The sequence below is a fragment of the Moschus berezovskii genome, chromosome 9, assembly GCF_049115385.1.
Source record: "Moschus berezovskii isolate FMDL1 chromosome 9, NW_MosBer_1.0, whole genome shotgun sequence".
NCBI classification, from domain to species: Eukaryota; Metazoa; Chordata; class Mammalia; order Artiodactyla; family Moschidae; genus Moschus; species Moschus berezovskii.
The window spans coordinates 61,386,073-61,405,987 of record NC_142468.1 but is presented as its reverse complement, the minus strand read 5'-3'; the positions used below and the strand labels follow the sequence as shown (position 1 = coordinate 61,405,987).

At 36.4% G+C, this 19,915-nt stretch overlaps 1 protein-coding gene across 1 annotated transcript in view; it reads right to left on the bottom strand.

Moving 5' to 3' along the window:
- The window catches only part of SOS2 (SOS Ras/Rho guanine nucleotide exchange factor 2), a 103,277-nt gene that overhangs the window by 2,817 nt on the left and 80,545 nt on the right, over window positions 1–19,915 (bottom strand). Inside the window, exons 17-22 of the mRNA XM_055436064.2 lie at window positions 17,259–17,376; window positions 16,095–16,267; window positions 13,408–13,524; window positions 10,230–10,491; window positions 9,650–9,691; window positions 357–466 (exon numbers count right to left, since the gene is read on the bottom strand). Coding sequence (XP_055292039.1) covers window positions 357–466; window positions 9,650–9,691; window positions 10,230–10,491; window positions 13,408–13,524; window positions 16,095–16,267; window positions 17,259–17,376 — 822 coding nt within the window. The remainder of the gene's footprint in view (window positions 1–356; window positions 467–9,649; window positions 9,692–10,229; window positions 10,492–13,407; window positions 13,525–16,094; window positions 16,268–17,258; window positions 17,377–19,915) is intronic.

Here is a 19,915-nt window from a genome sequence, read left to right as displayed (position 1 = left end):
AGTATCGATGAATCTGCCCAGCTTTTTTTTTCTTAGAAAAAGTATTATGAGGACTAAACAATTATTTAAGGTATATTCTCAATAAAACAACCTAAATATTTAAAAAACATAAAGGGTAACCAAATTATAATTGACAGACTCTTTTGAAGAATAAGCACTGTTTTGAAGATTCACAAATTTGAATAAGTTGAGAGAAACCCAAGTCCTGTTGACTACCTTGGATTTTTGTTGTTGCTCTTGTTGGCTGCACGGCACAGCATGTGGGATCTATAGTTTCCTGACCAAGGATCAAACTTGTGCCTCCTGTAATGGAAAAACAGCATCCTAACCACTGGACCATTGGGGAAATTCCCTACCTTGGAATTTGAAGCATCCTGATCAAATTTTTTTCGAGGTGGAAGTGGAGGAGGAATCAGTGGCTCTTCACTTAGCTTATGTAAACTACCACACGAACTGAAGAAAGACTCTGGGGGTAAAAAAGAATAGCTTAACCACAACTCATAATGCAATCATAAGACAAAACTTTATTTCAGTCTGTGATCACCTCTCCTATGGCATCCATCAGACTGTACTGCAGCTGACTGTTGGTTTAGCTATCCTCTCCATTAAGGTGTAAGCTTTTCGAGAGCAGTATTTATTTTCATATCCATAGCATGTAACACACTGGTAGTGCCTGCCACATGCGAGGCACTACTGCTAAATGAAAATACAGTATCCAATTAAGATTAATAAGGAGATTCTGCTCCCTGAAAAGTCTTTGTTTTGTTTATATAACTGTATTAATTTCCAAAGAAAGAGCATCCATAAACAAGAGACCATGCATTTTTGAAAAAGTTACTATCGGATACATTTTTACACAGGTAATAAAATCTCCATTTAGGAGATGATAGGGTACGGCTGTATCACAGAACTGTTCTCTATACAAATTTCTTATTGATAATGGACACATTACATAACCACATTAATGGGAATTTACAAAATAAAGTATTAGAGGAAAAATTATCCCTAAACATGCCAACCAGACATAGAATGATTTTCATGTTCATTTATTTCTTTTATCTTTTTCATATGGTTATAATACCTGTAATTATGGACCTGTATAAAGGCACTGATCAAGTCTTGTTTATCATTATACTGAGACTGGGTTTATAGGAGCTTGTTGGGAAAGAAGCTGATGAGTTTAATTTTAAACACATTGAGTTTGTGTGAACTGCTTATGGGACATCCAAGTAAAGATGTCACTCATTACTCCATGTCAAAAATTGCTGTCCTGATCATATCACTCTGCAGTCACCCCCGGGGGTCTTGCTGGCTCAGAGTGCCAGCAGCAGAAACAAACAGTGCCCCACACGGTGCTGGCAGATGGTGCGAGGAGGTCAGGCAGCGAACTGCCCGCTGTCACTGCGTTCATTCTGCTTGCCCAGCGCACTCTGGCCTGTCTTTGTCCCTAGGTGATGGTGAATCCACTCCATACGGTTTAGTCAGCCAATCCTACCGAGGGTGCCCCAAGTCCAGTCAAGAAGTGGACAAAGGACTCATTTTCTTGACAAGATCAGATCTGTAGCTACCTCTTTTTTATACATGCAGCCACGTGCTTCAGTGAAATCTGACCTCACCCCTTAGCTCCAAAGATGGGGCCTGCTTAGACCACTCCCTCAGCCAGAGTAACTGGTTTAGCTGTTGGCACAGGACCCAATTCAGACTACTGAAATCTGAAAGGAGTTATGCGAGAGGCTACTGAAAAGGAAGTTTCTTGTTCTTTTGGAAAAGCAGTCTGTCAGTCTTTCTTTGTACCTCTTTGTCACTTGACTGAGCAAGGACACACATAACCTTTTCATTGCTCCTGCCACCCCTCTTCCGACTTTGAGGAAAAACAGCCTTAGATAAAGCTGATAATCTGGACAGAACAACGAACAGTCAAAAAGAAACCTGGTCTTTGATAATATCACTGAAACACTGAATCAACCAGGCTTAAAGCAGCCATCCTCCAGATTTTCAGCTAATGAGTCAGAATGCTTCCTTATTGTTTAAGACAGACTTAGTTGAGTCTTCTCTTCCTTACAGAAACACACACACTTATGGAAGCAAAAAATATCTTAATGATGATGAGACATTTAAGTTTTTGAAACTGAGTCTGACTCTACAGTCAGACCATTTAACCACTATGACAGGAGGCACTTAGTAACCTGTGCTGGTCTCAACTTCAATTTTATTTTCCATTAAGAGCACTTCCCCACAGATTATTCAGGTTTTGTGAGCTTTTAAAATAACTTTATTATTCTATACTAGTGAATGTAGGATAATTTACTAAACAATTTCTGTAATGTAGTTAGCTATGTCAGTTACTTTCAATTTTTTATCATTCACGCATCCATCCATGCAACAAATATTTATTGGGTATCTGCTATAGTGCCAGCACTCTTCTAGCCATGAGCAATACAGCAGTGAGCAAGAAGCAAAAATTCATGTCCTTATGAAGCTTACATTCTAGGTTGATAAGAAAGAATAATCATGATGATTAAGTAAAAGTATAACAGCTGTAAGTTAAAAGAAGAAATATCAGATAGGGAATGGGGAGCAAGTTCAAACAGCGTGATCAGGGAAGACCTCCCTCAGGAAACACTGAGAAAAAAGGCTGAAGGAGGCAAGGGAGCTTGCCATTAGGCCAGACGGGTAAACAGCACTCTAAGCAGAGGGAATTGCAAGAACAGAAGTCCTGATGTGGGAATATGTCCAGGATGCAGAGTAGCTAGAGCAGAGTAGGTGACAGGAGAGAATAGCAGGTGATGAAGTCTGACTGACCAGAGGTCAAATTTCACAGAACCTTATGGGTCCTTTTTGAAGAAACTGAAACTGTGTCTTTTACTAAGATGGAAGGCCATGGGGCTTTAAGTAGTGATGAGTCAAGTCTAACCTAAATTCTAAAAGGACCCATCTGCTGTATTGAAAACTGAAGTATGGAAGGTGGGGAGTGAGGATGCTACTATAATAAATCAGGTAAGTGACTGTGGTCACTGGGACCAGGGTAGCAGAGTAAAGAAATCAAGAAATGGTTAGATCCTGGGTATATTTTGAGAGTAAATAAAACTTGTTGATGGATCACACTTTGGGTATGAGAAAAAGAAACAGGTAAATGATAGCTCTTAACATTTTCAGCCTCAGCAATTAGACAAATGTGATTATAACTGAGAAGAGGTGGCAATGGAAAGAACGACTTTAGAGGGGATGGTATTCAAATAGAGACATCGAACAGGACACTGATTACACGAGGCTAAAGGTCAAGAGAGAAGTTCTGGGCAGAGAAAAAAATTGGGGGAGCATCATCTTACCGACGCTATACCATTGAATGAGACACCAAGTGAGTGAGAAGAAGAGATTCAGAGACTTAGGGCCTCCCACTTTTAATAGGTTGGGGAAATGCAGAGAGGCCAGCAAGAGAGACTAAGGAGCTACAAGTAAAGTAGGAAAACCAAGGCAGTGAGTGGGATGAGCAACGTGATCTTCACAGATGTGCCTTCTTCACAAAAATTTTTGGTATTCAGTATTAATGAAGGCAGAGACTTTTTCCTGTTTGCTACTGAATCCTTAGTAGTTGGCAGAGTAGCTGGTCCAAAGTACTCAATTTTCTATTGAATGAATAAGACCAAAAGGTGTGAACATTTTTTTGGTTTGATACGTTGTTTTCAAATTTCTCTCCAAAAGGATTACTAATATATCAACTCACAAGGGTAAGTGATATATGAGTACCTTTTAAGATAGGGTTGCTCATTCTTTGATGTAAACTGTCTATACATGTCCATTGTTTCTTGCTATTTTTCTCACTGTACATGAGCACTTTTTGTACTTTTATTTCTTTCAGGACCTTAAGACACTCAGAATTTTATGCAGTTATTCTCAATGTTTTCTATTAAAATTCAAAACATGATTTTATTTATGATATGGAAAGTATATTTTACTATCACCCAAAATAATGTCTAAAACTCCTTGTTCTAAAATGACATAGTGTTATAAACTGAACTGTGTCCCTTCCCTCCATAAAAGTTATGTTGAAGTCCTAGCCTCAGTACCAATAAATATGACTATTGGGAAATATAGACTTTACAGCTCTGTAATCAAGTTAGGATGAAAGTGAACCCTATTTCTGTCTGTCTGCTGTGTGCTCAGTCGTATCCAACTCTTTGCGACCCATCAACAGTGGGTCATAAAGTGTGGGCCACCAGGGTCCTCTGTCTATGGGGCTTCACAGGCAAGAATACTGAAGTGGGTTGCCATTTCTTCCTCCAGGGGATCTTCCCAACCCAGGGATCGAAAACGTATCTCCTGCATCTCCTGCGTTGGCAGGCAGATTCTTTACCACTGTGCCACCTCAGTTCAGTTCAGTTCAGTTGCTCAGTTGTGTCCGACTCTTTGCGACCCCATGAATCACAGCACGCCAGGCCTCCCTGTCCATCACCAACTCCCGGAGTTCACTCAAACTCATGTCCATCGAGTCGGTGACACCATCCAGCCATCTCATCCTCTGTTGTCCCCTTCTCCTCCTGCACCCAATTCCTCCCAGCATCAGAGTCTTTTCCAGTGAGTCAACTCTTCACATGAGGTGGCCAAAGTACTGGAGTTTCAGCTTCAACATCAGTCCTTCCAATGAACACCCAGGATTGATCTCCTTGCAGTCTAAGGGACTCTCAAGAGTCTTCACCAACATCACAGTTCAAAAGCATCAATTCTTCGGCGCTCAGCTTTCTTCACAGTCCAACTCTCATATCCATACATGACCACGGGAAAAACCATAGCCTTAGATGGACCTTTTGTTGGCAACGTAATGTCTCTGCTTTTTAATATGCTATCTAGGTTGGTCATAACTTTCCTTCCAAGGAGTAAGCGTCTTTTAATTTCCTGGCTGCAATCAGCATCTGCAGTGATTTTGAGCCCAAAAAATAAAGCCTGACACTGTTTCCATTGTTTCCCCATCTGTTTCCCATGAAGTGATGGGACTGGATGCCATGACCTTAGTTTTCTGAATGTTGAGCTTTAAGCCAACTTTTTCACTCTCCTCTTTCACTTTCATCAAGAGGTTTTTCAGTTCTTCTTTGCTTTCTGCCATAAGGGTGGTGTCATCTGCATATCTGAGGTTATTGATATTTCTCCTGGCAATCTAGATTCCTGCTTGTGCTTCTTCCAGCCCAGCGTTCCTCATGATGTACTCTGCGTATAAGTTAAATAAACAGAGTGACAATATACAGCCTTGATGTACTCCTTTTCCTATTTGGAACCAGTCTGTTGTTCCATGTCCAGTTCTAACTGTTGCTTCCTGACCTGCATACAGGTTTCTCAAGAAGCAGGTCAGGTGGTCTGATATTCCCATCTCTTTCAGAATTTTCCACAGTTTATTGTGATCCACACAGTCAAAGGCTTTGGCATAGTCAATGAAGCAGAAATAGATGTTTTTCTGGAACTCTCTTGCTTTCTCCATGATCCAGCGGATGTTGGCAATTTGATCTCTGGTTCCTCTGCCTTTTCTAAAACCTGCTTGAACATCTGGAAGTTCACGGATCATGTATTGCTGAAGCCTGGCTTGGAGAATTTTGAGCATTACTATGCCTCCTGGGAAGTCCTAATCCTGTATGACTGGTATCTTTTTAAAAACAGTTGAAGAGAAAACGAGACACAAGGAGAAGCTGGCCATGTGACAACAGAGGCAGAGGTTAAAGTGATCTATCTACAAACCAAAGGATGCCAAGGATTACCAGCAAAGGCAGAAGCCGGAAAAGCCAAGGAAAGATCCTTCCTTACAGTTTCAGAGGGAGCATAGCCCTGCCATCTTCATTTTTCAGACTTTCAGCCTCAGAAGTGGACTTGAAGTCACTCAGTTTGTGGTACTCTGTTACTGAAGCACTAGAAACTAATATATGTAGTAAAAACATTTCCACTGCTGAACAATAAGGAAAATAAGAAACATATACAAACTTCAGTGAAACCAGGAAACATCTGAATCCTGAAGCTTCAGCCCATAAAGGTGGACTACAGTGTATATGAAGGAGACAAATGGAGGAAGACGAAACCCAACTGTCTATTCTGAGTGCGACTGACAAACAGCAGCAAAACTGCCCCCACAGAACCAAAGGAGGGATCAGGAATTAAAGGCACTTGGTATAATGGAAGGCACGGGACAGAGGACTTGATTAAGTCTATATAAGGGACAACGAGAACCCTAAAACACTATTCTGTATTTAATGGGGCCAGGAAATTACCACATTTCCACCACTGGCAGGAGACTAAGGGTTTTATTTGCTGGAGAATCTAAACATCAAACGTGGGGACACTAGTCTGTGCTGAAAACAGATTTTCATACTAAATGCAAAGATCACCCAGGGAGAAGATTCAAAGATCTTTCTCTGGAGAAACTACTCTTTGAGAAAAGGCCTCACAAATGCTGAAATATGGGGATTTCCTAATTCAAAAAATTCTCATCACTCTATCACCCTATCATGAAACCCACAAGTCAACAAGTTTTACCCATGGATGCAGATCTTCCCATCAATTTATATTGTCTCACTTTAAAATATGAACAGAAAGCTAAGGATAAAAGATAAGAAAGAAAAGCTTCCAGTATTAAAGACCACAGACCACAACTAATAGAAGAAAGAAACTCAGAAGAAAAAAAAAAATACCAGAAACAAAATCTTTCAAAAATTAAAAAATTAAGCCAGAAGAGAAAAATATAAAAATGGCATGCTGAGAGGGAATTTAGAAAGAATTCTGAGAAATTCAAAATCATGACAGATGAAAAAAATAGAAAAGCTGGGTGATTAAAGTAAGGCAAACTCCCAGAAAACAGAACATAAAAACAAAGAGATGGACAAGAGCAGATAAAAGAAAACTGAACGATGAATCTAGGATGTACAATATGGAAAATAAGCTCCAAAAAGGGAGCCAGAGAACACAGAAGCGAAAAAAGTATTAACAAAATGATACATGGAAAATTTTCTAGAAATCAAAGACATAAATCTCTAAATTTAAATGGCTCATTAAATACACAGCAAAATGAAAAGAAAAAGAAAAAGACCCACATCAAAGTAGATTACTGTGAATGTACTGATCATTAGGAGTAAATAGAAGAACCTAAAAGCTTCTTGAATTTAATGTGGCAGAGGCTCCTAATTGTCCCCCAGGGCACCTTTCCCTTTCTTCCTTTTAGTAATAGGATCTGCCTAGTTAGACAGAACATTTCTTACAGCTGTGTCCACGTGACTAAGTTTTGGACAATGGGATGAGAGCAGGAATGATGTGTGCAACTCCCAGACCATGTTTTTGTAAACTAAGTTCCTTGCCCTCCAAGTTCCTACTGGCAGAAAAATTGTAACAACTCAAATCACCTGCTCAAAACTCAACAGATGGAAGACACATTTTGAGAATCCTGGATTGCCCTGCTAGTTTGAAAACCTAGTAGAGCAGAGGTGTTTACTTAGTCTGGCTCTTTTGAGAAACAAACTTCCATTTCATTTAAGGCACTGTATTTTTGGGTCTCTTTGTTATTACAGCAAGTAAACTGCAGTTTTCAAAAAAAAGTATTAAGAATGTAGGGTCACTGACAGAAGGAGTTTTGTCTATTTTGTTCAGTGCCACTTCTCTTGTACCTACAATAGGGCCTGCATGTAACAGGCATTTAAAAATTATGCATGAATAGTTTATGAGTGAATGATACTAGACTTCTAAACAGCAAGTATGAAAGCGAAAACACAGTGGGAAACTGTCTTCAAGATTCTGACTGAAAATGACTTAAATTTCTCTAACCAGCGAAACTTTGGGGTGGGGGGGCAGTTTGCACCATGTGGGCTTCAAGAAGGAAATGGCAACCCACCCCAGTATTCTGGCCTGGAAAACTCCCTGGACAGAGGAGTCTGGTGGCCTATAGCCAAAGGGGTCGCAAAGAGTGGGACACGACTGAGTGACTGAGCATGAGCATGCGGGCCTGTAGAATATCAGTTCCCTGATCAGGAAATGAACCCAGGCCCTTGGCAGCAAAAGTGCACAGTCCTAACCACTGGACTCCCAGGGAATTCTCCTGGCTAAACTATTAACAATGGAATATATAATAAATACATTTTCAGAAATGCAAGAACTTAAAAATTTATATCCTGTGTATACTTTCTCAGGTAGCCACTACAGAATGTACCCCTATCAAAATAAGGGAGCATATCAAGAAAGAAGACAAGGAATCCAAAAATCAAGAATACAATACGTGAGAGATGAAGGGAACTTCCAGTACGACAGCAGAATAAAGTTCTAGGATTTCAGCTAAGTCAGAGGCCGAGACAGCAACCAGTCCCAAATGGAGCAGGAGAACAAAAGATCATCAGTAAGGAAGTTTCCCAGTTAAAAAGCATACACAAAAACCCTCAAAACCAAAAAAACCTTGGTAATTTCCCCAAATGGTCTGACTTTAAGGAAAACTGTGGTGTTAAAGGGTGTGGGAAGACTTAGCAATAGACGTTTAAAAAACAAAAATCCTAAACATTAATGTAGCTATTATTAACTTCAGGAAACAGTATACAAGAAAGGAAGCATAATCACAGTATAGACTCCTTGACTTAGCAGTGAATAATATCTTCCCCAAATGCGAGAGGTTTATTAGGTAAAGAGGGAAATCCTCATCTACCATGTCTTTTAAACACTGTCTAAAAGTAATGATTCAAGAGAGAGAAAAATATAAAAACATCACTTAAAAAGGTAGAAGAATCATTTCAAAACAAGGGGTGGGGCGTCATGAGGGAGAATACTGTTGCTAATTTCACCCTAAGTGTTTTAAGCACTATTTGCTTTTTGAAACTCTACGCATATATTACCTTGATAAAAACTTTGAAATTAAAGTACTGAATTAAATATTTAAAAGAATAAACTTAATTTTCTCACAAGACAGGGACTCTCTTGTTACTATCTATATGATCTACATTTTATAGAAGCAGAAGTCCTCTTCAGTTCAGTTCAGTTCAGTTCAGTCGCTCAGTCGTGTCCGACTCTCCGCGACCCCATGAATCACAGCACGCCCTCTAGATTGGGAGAATTATTCCTGAAGCTGCTGTGTCCCTTTGGGTTATTCTGTTTTAAACAAATGACCACAGAAAGGTAGGTGACAGTATTTATATCATACTATGATATAACTAAGGATGGAAGAATAGCATTTTACTTAAAATGCTACTTTAACTAAACAAGCTCATGAGAAGAAATAAGTGATCAAGGCTAGCCTAGGAACCTGATAAACATTTAGTATTATTACTATAGAAAAATGAATTGGAAATAGCAGGGAAGAGGAGAGACCACTGATATGAAATCACTGTTCCTTCTGCGCCAAGCAATGTGCGAGGTGCTCTATACAGTTATCTCATTTGACCCTTAACAAACTGGAGATGCTAAGTAATTTGTTCAGCATCATGCAGTCCCTAAAACATATATAGTAAAATGATGAAAATAAACTGTAGTAAAGTTTAAATAGTACCCAGTTGTAAAAAAATAACTCCATCCATTTGTAAGAATTTCATTTCATAAAATGTTTAAGTGTTGCTAAAATTCAAAATATTCATATACAAAGTTCATCAATGCAATTATTATCTTTATAGTCATTTCATTAGAATCAAGTTAAATTCTTACTTACTTGAATGAGGCAAGAGGACTGGAGCAAAGATGCTATTGCTTCCTATTAGAAGGAGAAAAATCAATTTGAAAAGGAAGGTAATATGCATGATTTTACTTTAAAAATATGTTTGCATAAAGTAACATACATAATAACATGCACAGAGTTCAGAATTTTATCATCATCTTTTGCCATGTTTTTAAAGAATGAATATGGTATTCTTTGTACTTGGAATTTTTTTCCTTTCTTAGCATAAATAGTTCCCTCTCTATCAGTCTCTTTAAATTTCCATCACAGAACTTATCTGCTTTGCTTTCTTTTTCATTGGCTATTGCTCCCTATTGCTCCCTTTAGAGTAGTATTGGGGCTCAAAAGGTCCTGAATAAATCTTTGTTGAATGAATAAACTAGAAAATAATATGCAGAAGCAATGCACAAATAATGCTTTACTCCCGTGTTAATCATTATTTTCACATATAGATGTCATTTTTTACACTAATATAGTCTGTAAAGGATTCTACCTTTTCCTAACTAAAAATGATGAGAATTAACTAAAACAGAAGATTCCCTTTTCTGCCAAACAATTTACATCAAATACATACCACAGGAACTGTTGAGATCCACATCTAAAAACACACTAAGGTCTGAAGAAGCAGACACTGGTGGGGTAGATGGTGTATTTGGAGAGGTTGGTGCTGACACTGTTGATTCAAGCTCCGTTTCAGCAATCCGACTAAAGCTTATTTTACATGGTTCTCTTTCTAATGGTGTTGGGTGACCTCGCAAAGTACCTGAGGTAGAGCCATGTCGGCCTGTATTAGGCCTTATTCCAGGAGATTTTAAGGAGAAAGCTGATTTCCTAGGCTAGGAAAAGCAAATGTAATTACCATTACTAACTTGCATGTACTTTAATAAATAAAGTACATTATGTAAAGTATTATGGCTTAGCATATTAGTATACAGTTGAAAGAATACAATAAATCCAAACCTGCAAGGACAGTCTGTGACATTCCTGCAGAACACTTTGAGATTTGATTGGCTTAATTTTAAGGTGGACTCAAATACTGTATAAGTAAACCTCTTTTCATAATTCAGAAATAAAATACTGCAAAATTCATGTGAAAACAACTGTTTGCTCCCAAGACACTTGAATCTAAATTTCTTCAAATTATTGATATCGATTTTATAAATATTTACTGTAGATATAATAAATACAACATATTATGCTAGGTGCTATAGAAAAAAGAGACATCCTCTACCCAACTCCACAAAATAATAAATGACCAACATGGGCTCGATAAAGAACAGAAATGGTATGGACCTAACAGAAGCACAAGATATTAAGAAGAGGTGGCAAGAATACACAGAAGAACTATACAAAAAAGATCTTCATGACCAAGATAATCACGATGGCGTGATCACTCACCTGGAACCAGACATCTTGGAATGTGAAGTCAAGTGGGCCTTAGAGAGCATCACTACGAACAAAGCTAGTGTAGGTGATGGATTTCCAATTGAGCTATTTCAAATCCTGAAAGATGATGCTGTGAAAGTGCTGCACTCAATATGCCAGCAAATTTGGAAAACTCAGCAAGGGCCACAGGACTGGAAAAGGTCAGTCTTCATTCCAATCCCAAAGAAAGGCAATGCCAAAGAATGCTCAAACTACTGCACAATTGCACTCATCTCACACGCTAGTAAAGTCATGCTCAAAATTCTCCAAGCCAGGCTTCAGCAATATGTGAACTGTGAACTTCCAGATGTTCAAGCAGGTTTTAGAAAAGGCAGAGGAACCAGAGATCAAATTGCCAACATCCGCTGGATCATGGAGAAAGCAAGAGAGTTCCAGAAAAACATCTATTTCTGCTTCATTGACTATGCCAAAGCCTTTGACTGTGTGGATCACAATAAACTGTGGAAAATTCTCAAAGAGATGGGAATCCCAGACCACCTGACCAGCCTCTTGAGAAACCTGTATGCAGGTCAGGAAGCAACAGTTAGAACTGGACATGGAACAACAGACTGGTTCCAAATAGGAAAAGGAGTACATCAAGGCTGTATATTGTCACCCTGCTTATTTAACTTATATGCAGAGTACATCATGAGGAATGCTGGGCTGGAAGAAGCACAAGCTGGAATCAAGATTGCCGGGAGAAATATCAATAACCTCAGATATGCAGATGACACCACCCTTATGGCAGAAAGGGAAGAGGAACTACATAGCCTCTTGATGAAAGTGAAAGAGGAGAGTGAAAAGGTTGGCTTGAAGCTCAACATTCAGAAAACAAAGATCATGGCATCTGGTCCCATCACTTCATGGGAAATAGATGGGGAAACAGTGGAAACAGTGTCAGACTTTATTTTTCTGGGCTCCAAAATCACTGTGGATGCTGACTGCAGCCAGGAAATTAAAAGACGCTTACTCCTTGGAAGGAAAGTTATGACCAACCTAGATAGCATATTAAAAAGCAGGGACATTACTTTGCCAACAAAGGTCCGTCTAGTCAAGGCTATGGTTTTTCCTGTGGTCATGTATGGATGTGAGAGTTGGACTGTGAAGAAAGCTGAGCGCCAAACAATTGATGCTTTTGAACTGTGGTGCTGGTGAAGACTCTTGAGAGTCCCTTGGACTGCAAGGAGATCCAACCAGTCCATTCTAAAGGAGATCAATCCTGGGTGTTCATTGGAAGGACTGGTGGTAAAGCTGAAACTCCAATACTTTGGCCAACTCATGCGAAGAGTTGACTCACTGGAAAAGACTCTGATGCTGGGAGGGATTAGGGGTGGGAGGAGACGGGGACGACAGAGAATGAGATGGCTGGATGGCATCACCGACTTGATGGACATGAGTTTGGGTGAACTCCGGGAGTTGGTGATGGACAGGGAGGCCTGGCGTGCTGTGATTCATGGGGTCGCGGAGAGTTGGACATGACTGAGCGACTGAACTGAACTGCAACGATACTTTAGAGTCTTGGGAAAAATTGCTATCATTGTCTTTCACCTTCACCCTCCACTTTTAAAACTTCCCACAGTGGTAACTTAATGAAAAATATGAACTCAGATTCAGATAATTTGAGTTAAAACCTCAAGTGTGCCAATATCTAGCTATGCATCCTTGGAAAGGTTATTTATCTCCTCTAAGCCTCAGTCTTTATGTCTGTAAAATGAGACTAAGGTCAATATCATACAATTTTTGTGGAGATGAGGTAACATGAAACTATCTGGCCCGAAGTTCGTGTATTACAAATGTTTTTCACTTCGTTCCACATCTTGTTTCACTTTCAGCTACTTATAACTGGTTTTCTACTACTTCTGTGTCACTGTAAACCCCAGGAATAAAAGGAACTACTATACAGTAGCAAATTTTAGCGAGTGAGGTGGGTTCTAGTGGTAACTGTGGACAGTGGTGCTCTTATGGCAGAAACCATGGTCAAGTCAGAAGAACCACAATATATCTCCTTACTCTTTCCCAAGTCTCTTCATTCCCTGTCCTATTACCTACCTGTCTTTTAGGTTCTCACTTTCTCATAGCTTTCCCCCTTATACTAGGAAGGATCAGAAATGGATGGGTAAGTAAGTGGTTCTAAGAGAGAGGATAAATCAGGTTTTATCTAACTGCTAGCTTTCCCCCTACAGAATATGTAATTTTAGAAATAGTGTAATACTGCAAAACAAAACAGGTATTCAAGCAAAGTACAATTTTAATGGAAATAGTCTGCTGAACATTAAAGACAATATTGTTATAAAAAACAAAATTTTCCAAAATTGTAATGGACTTACAAATCGAGGTGGCTGTTTGCAGTTTCGGGGTTCAATTTCTAGTGACTTGTTGAACAAATAATCTGTAAACTCTTTTTCAGAAGCACATCCCATGGGGTTAAGGTTTTCAAAGAATCTCTGGAATTAAATATCCATAAGTACATATTTTAGATTTTATTAAAATATTTACTTCATCAGTTTAATATCAACAAATTAATAGATCCTAATGTCTGAAAAGTCCTCAAGGATTGCTGATTCCAATCTCTCTATTTTGGGATAAAATTATGAAGTTTTTATGGAAGTTTTATTCTCCAGTCTTAAAGTTCTATTAAGAAGATGAACAGACTTTCACTTATTATCATCTTAATAGCTCGGTATCCCTCAGTTAACATTCCTACTGATTACACAACAAAATGATCATCAGTAATAAGTCAAAAGTGTTTAAAACAGAATTATAGTTATAATCCATAATAAAACTTTGAAGATCAGAAAAAAGTAGAGATAAATTGAATTCAAGTCTATTCAAAAATAATTTCAAGAACAATAATATATTTTAACGTATCTGTGCTCACATCTAACAAAATAACTTTTCTGTCTTTAATGAAAAAGTATTTCCTAAACTTAAATATAGGTTTTTAAGTAGAAAGTTTAGATGATTTAACAAAGTGCAAAAAGAAAAAACAGTAATCACAATGAGAGATTGCACTGTCAACATTTTACTATTGGGATAGTCTTCCGGTGTTTTAAGTATGTGTGTGAACATATGCACATATACATTATCACAATTTTTTTCCTGCAAATTTGGGGTCACAAGATAGGTATTTTTAGCCTTTTGAAAATATTAATTTTTTTCTGTACGGTTTACTTTAAATAATACAAATTTTAACTATATTGTACTTCATCAGATGAAATGTTCCAGAATTTATTTCACCAATTTCCATATAGGTAGTAACTTACATAGGTGGTTTCTAATTTTTTGCTGTTATAATTATAATTACTGTTATTATCAACTCCTCATGCATAAATTTTTCTGTGCATTTCTGATGACTTCCTTAGAAGCAAATGATTGGATCTAGTTTTATTTAATTTTGAAGCAGCTTAGAAGCATATGTAAAAATAAGTTCTGAGTTTTAGCTTTACCAGTAGGCAAAATGAGCTTTAGAATTTCTAGTATAAACTTCTTCCATTTTTCAGGCGTTCTGCCAATTTCAAGAAAATTGCATTACTACTTTAATAATATTGAAACAATTTATTCTTATATTCAGGTCAGCTAAATTAAATCATATGGACCAACAGTAATTTAAAGAGTTTTATAAAGTTATAATTGTGATTTTCTCATCTGTTACTCTACTTTTAAATACCATTTAGTTTGGTTAACTATGCTTTGAAAGTGAATGGCTACTTTATCTAAATTTTAAGTTTACTTTGCGTCAACCATAAAAAAAGCATTCTCTGCTCCTTACCCCCAAAAGAATGCTTTAAATGATGGTAGGATGTCTAGATCGGATGTAGAAACCTATCAGGAATTACTGAGATATGAATCTAAAAGCATAATAGATATGAATCTATTTTAATTATACCCAACTAAAATGCAACATTATTTCTGGGAGGAAATACAGTGTGAATTCTAATCTGGGCTTCAAGAACATTTTTTTTTTTTTTTTTGGCCCCATCACACAGCTTGTGGGATCTTAGTTCCCAGAACAGGGATTGAACCTGGGCCCTTGGCAGTGGATCTCCAAGGAATTCCCTCAAGAACATTTCTTTACCCCTATGGAGCACCAAATCACAGACGGTTGGCTAAATGCTAAGAGAAGGGGATGGAACAAATGACCATTTTCTTTAAAGCAAGTATCTGTCTATATTTTCATAATGGTGTACATGTCAGGTCAATTTTTCTTAGGACTTTAGGGTTCTTTATTTTGAACTTGGAACAAAGAATAGTTACCCTCTTTCAATTTAGGAGGATGGGAATGATGGTGGCCATTTTTACTCAATATGCTCAACCTACAGACTATATCTGAAAGTGTAGCACAATTTTTAATGTGAAAGGTAAACTTACTCTGATTGTTATCATATGTTCTGAATTTTAAATAAACGTAACACAATAACATCTACTTACTATAGACATAATACCATAGTATTTACTCTAATTTAGAAGATATTCACACCTTATAGTACCACAGAATCAACATTATGAACTATTGCTCAAAACAGAATATCAAGTGATAAAATATTTTTTTAAAAATCATTTTTTTGCTATGCATATATACACATCACTCTCCCAACCCCCTCCCCTACTTAAATGCAGTGTTCTTATAAAGGTATTAATTACTTAATGTTATGGCACAGGTAAAATATCTAAAATGTCTATTAATTAATGACAGTACTGGTAGTGGATTTTCTTTTTACTGTGTGGACATCAGAAAGCATCTTTCATTCCATTCTGTCATTCATTTTTTTGCAAGTGTTACTTAAACGTGTTGCACAAAGAAGCAATAACTGTCAAGACAAAGTGCCTAGTAATATTAATAATGGCAGATTGTTAGTGGAGAATATCTAATATTCACCACTTCTATCTATTGATTCATTAATGCATATTATTTTCATAGCAAAATAAAGATCATAATGTATGGCTATGGAATTTCTTAGAGAGGGCAGAGGACTTAACATGTTCTCTTTTAAAGATAAGCAAAGAAAATATTTACCCTCATTTCTGGTTCTATCCGTAAACAGTAAGGTTGATTTTGATACTGCTGAATTTCTCCAGTAATTTCAGCTACTTTCCTCCTCTTACTGAAATTGATTAAATCTTTCCCTTTCTTTTTTAAAAAATCATTATTCCCTTCTTCAGTCTTCAGTATATTTGTTAAATATATTCCTAGTAAAAAAAGTATTTGAAGAAAAGTTTTAAAATTGGTTACTTAACCATTTGGGAAAACAACTGATCTAGTAAAGTTGAAAGACATCCTATAATACAGCAGTTCTTACTAGTGAAATCTCTGATATATTTAATAATCAACGCTACATGAAGAATTTTTTACATGGATGGAAATAATTTAAAATTGAACGAAAATTAGGGTTTATAAAGAGCTTAATTTGCCATTTCTTAGTCTAATAGCCTAAAATAAAAGGGAGGATTCATTCACAGTCTAAATTATGTGTTAAATCTACTCTAACCATTTTAATATTTACTTATAAATTTTAACACCAATGATCTTAAATGATTATTGATAAAATATGTAATACCAATGATCTTAAGTGATTACTGACCAACAAATTAATTTTAAGCCAATTCTGGTTAATAAGACTACAGATTTGTAAACTAATTCTGCTTTCCCAAAGCCTGTAATTTAGACACAAAAGAATTATTCTTCAATTTTGGACAGGAAGAAAGTTTTCAGTTTCTCTTTCACACATAATTAGATTATTTACATCAGTGGGACAATTTTGTCCCCCAGCGGACAGGTATCTGGGAATGTCTGGAGACATTTTTGGTGTGTGCTATAATCTGAATGGTCGAATGTTCAAAATTCACATGTTGAAATCCTAATGCCCAATGTGACAGAATGAGGTGGTGAGGCCTCTGAGAGGTGCTAAACTTACGAGGCTGGAGCCCTCATGAATGAGACTACTGCTCTTATAGAAGAGATTCCACACTCCTTACAACTCTATGAGATAATTACTAGAATTACAAGTTTTATAGATAAGAGTCTACATATAGAGTTTAGGTTTTATTTATCAATATAGACAGCTAATAAAAGTAGATGTGCTCAGATATAAAATCAGGACTATCTGCTTCTAAAGGCTGGTCTCTTTTTGCTATATAACAAACTCTCCCTCAAAATATAAATCCATATTTTGTAACTTACCAAAGAAAGGCACACAGGGTGGATTGATTGACTTAAGTTTCACTAGATATTTTTTAAAATGATCTTGACTTAATTCCACAGCTTCATCCAAAATTTTTCTTTTTCTTTCCTGCAATGCCTTTAAAATATATAAATGGAGTATAATTTGTTTTTTTTTTAAACAACTCAATCATATTTTTTAGGTGTAGAGGTTTCAATTTTAATATTGTACAAATGTTTGAAAAAAAAAGCTTTTAAATTAAGAGATCAGTAGTATTCTTATCTCTACTTGCTGGAAATGACTTATCTATAAATATAGAACTTTAAAACTTAAGTTTTTTTCTAATATAAATAAGAGGATTAAACAATAAAACAATCTTCCTTAAGACATTATTAGTTATAATCCTAATTAGCTGGAGTTTCAAGTTATAGCTATAGGGGAAAAATATAATCCCATGGCATTCAAGTATTTTTCTATTAGAAAGTCTTTTGGGGCTAAGGGTAATAAGATTTTGGTAAAGAGGAGAAGGCCAGGGGAGGGAGACAAGAATTGAACAAAAATTTATTAAACCAAGTATATTCATTCATTTTATATTTCATTATATTTTGTAATTAAAAGTCAGTTATTTTATTTTTAACTTGACACACACACACATATACACACAAATTGACAGCAAACATACTTGATGAAAAACCACTCATTTCCTTTAACTTAAGGAAAAGCAAAGGTGACTGCACTCTAACTTTTATTCAGTACTCTACAGAAGTTCTAACTAGAATGGACAAGAAAAGTAAATAAATAAAAGACTAGGGACTGAGAAGAAAAATCGCCAGTATTCACAGAGGAAATGATTATGTAAAGAAATGTAATAAATCTACATATAGAATGTTAATGAAAGAATTTAGCAATATTGCTGGATATAAAACCAATAGGCAAAAATCAACTGCATTTCTAGATAACATCAATAAAGAAAACAAATTTTAAAATATTCTAATATAAATCTAACAAAACAGTTGTGAGGTCTTCATCAAGAAAACCATAAAACTTTATTAAATAAATAAATAAATGGAGAGATACATTATGTTCATAGTTGGGAGGATTCACTATTGTAAAAATGTCAGTTCTTCATAACTGATTTATAGAACCTGTACAATTCTTATCAAAATCCCAACCTTTCAGATGATTCTACAATTACATAATAGCAAAGGGTCAAGAATAAGTCACTCTTGGGAATTCCCTGACAGTCCAATGGTTAGCACTCAGTGCTTTCACTGCTGGAGTCCAGGTTCAATCCCTGCTCGGGGAACTTCAAAAAAATAAAAGAGTAAATCACTCTTGAGAAAGGAAGCTTGGTAGGGACTTGGCCTACTATAGTGTATCAAGGACTAGTATAAAATTATGGCAATTTAAACATGCGGCACTAGCACAGGAATAATGGAATACATTAAAGGAATAGGACAGAGGAACCAGAAACAGGACCACACATTTACGGATACTCAATTTATGACATAGCTGGCATCTAGAGATCAATGAGGAAAGAATGTACTTTTAATAAACATGTGGGATCATCTGGCTAGCCAAATGGAACACAAAATGAAATTACACTCCATAATCAAAACTTGTTTCCAGCTAGATTAAGGACTTAATGAGAAAGAAAAAGCATTAAGGTAACAGAGGTGTCTATTACACAAGACACCAAAAACCACAAATCACAAAGGAAAAAATAAATGTGACATTAAGAATTTCTGTTCATCAAAAGATAATAAAAATGGTGAAAACAGAAGCTTTGATCTGGAAAAAAGGTATTTATAACAAACATAACTGACAAAGGATTAAAATATAGTATATGAGAAAACTCATACAAATTCATGAGAAAAACTCAAGCAAGAAAAGTAAAAAAATTTCCACAATACAAAGAGCCAATAAACATCTTAAAAGAGGTTCAAACTCAATAGAAATCAAGAAATTATAAACCCAAACCACAAGAAAAATTAAAAGAACTGACAATATCAAGTGTTAGTGAGAATGTGGAACAACCAGAGTTCGTATGTTTCCAGTGGGAGTATAAACTGGTACAGTAATTTGAGAAAACAACTGGGCATTATCTATCCTATCATCCAATAATTCTACTTCTAGGTATGTAAGAGAAATGTGTATATGTATTTACGCACCAGGACATAGGCAGAAAATGTTTATGACAATATTACTGATAATAGCATCAAACTAGAAACAATATGAATGACCATTAACTAATAAATAAATAAGCAAATAAATTTTAGTAAAGTTATTTCTATAATTTTCTTGATGAGATCTCTAGTTTTTCCCATTCTATTGTTTTCCTCTATTTTTTTGCATTGATCACTTAGGAAGGGTTCTTATCTCTCCTTGCTATTCTTTGGAACTCTGCATTCAGATGAATATGTCTTTCCTTTTCTCCTTTGTCTTTCGATTCTCTTCTTTTCTCAGCTATTTGTAAGCCCTCCTCAGATAACCATTTTGCCTTTTTGCATTTCTTTCTCTTGGGGATGTTTCTGATTGCCACCTCCTGTATAATGTCACAAACCTCCGTCCATAGTTCTTCAGGCACTCTGTCTATCAGATCTAATCCCTTGAATCTATTTCTATAATATGATACAACTATAAAAAAGAATGGCCTATAATTATAAGAAAGGGCTTC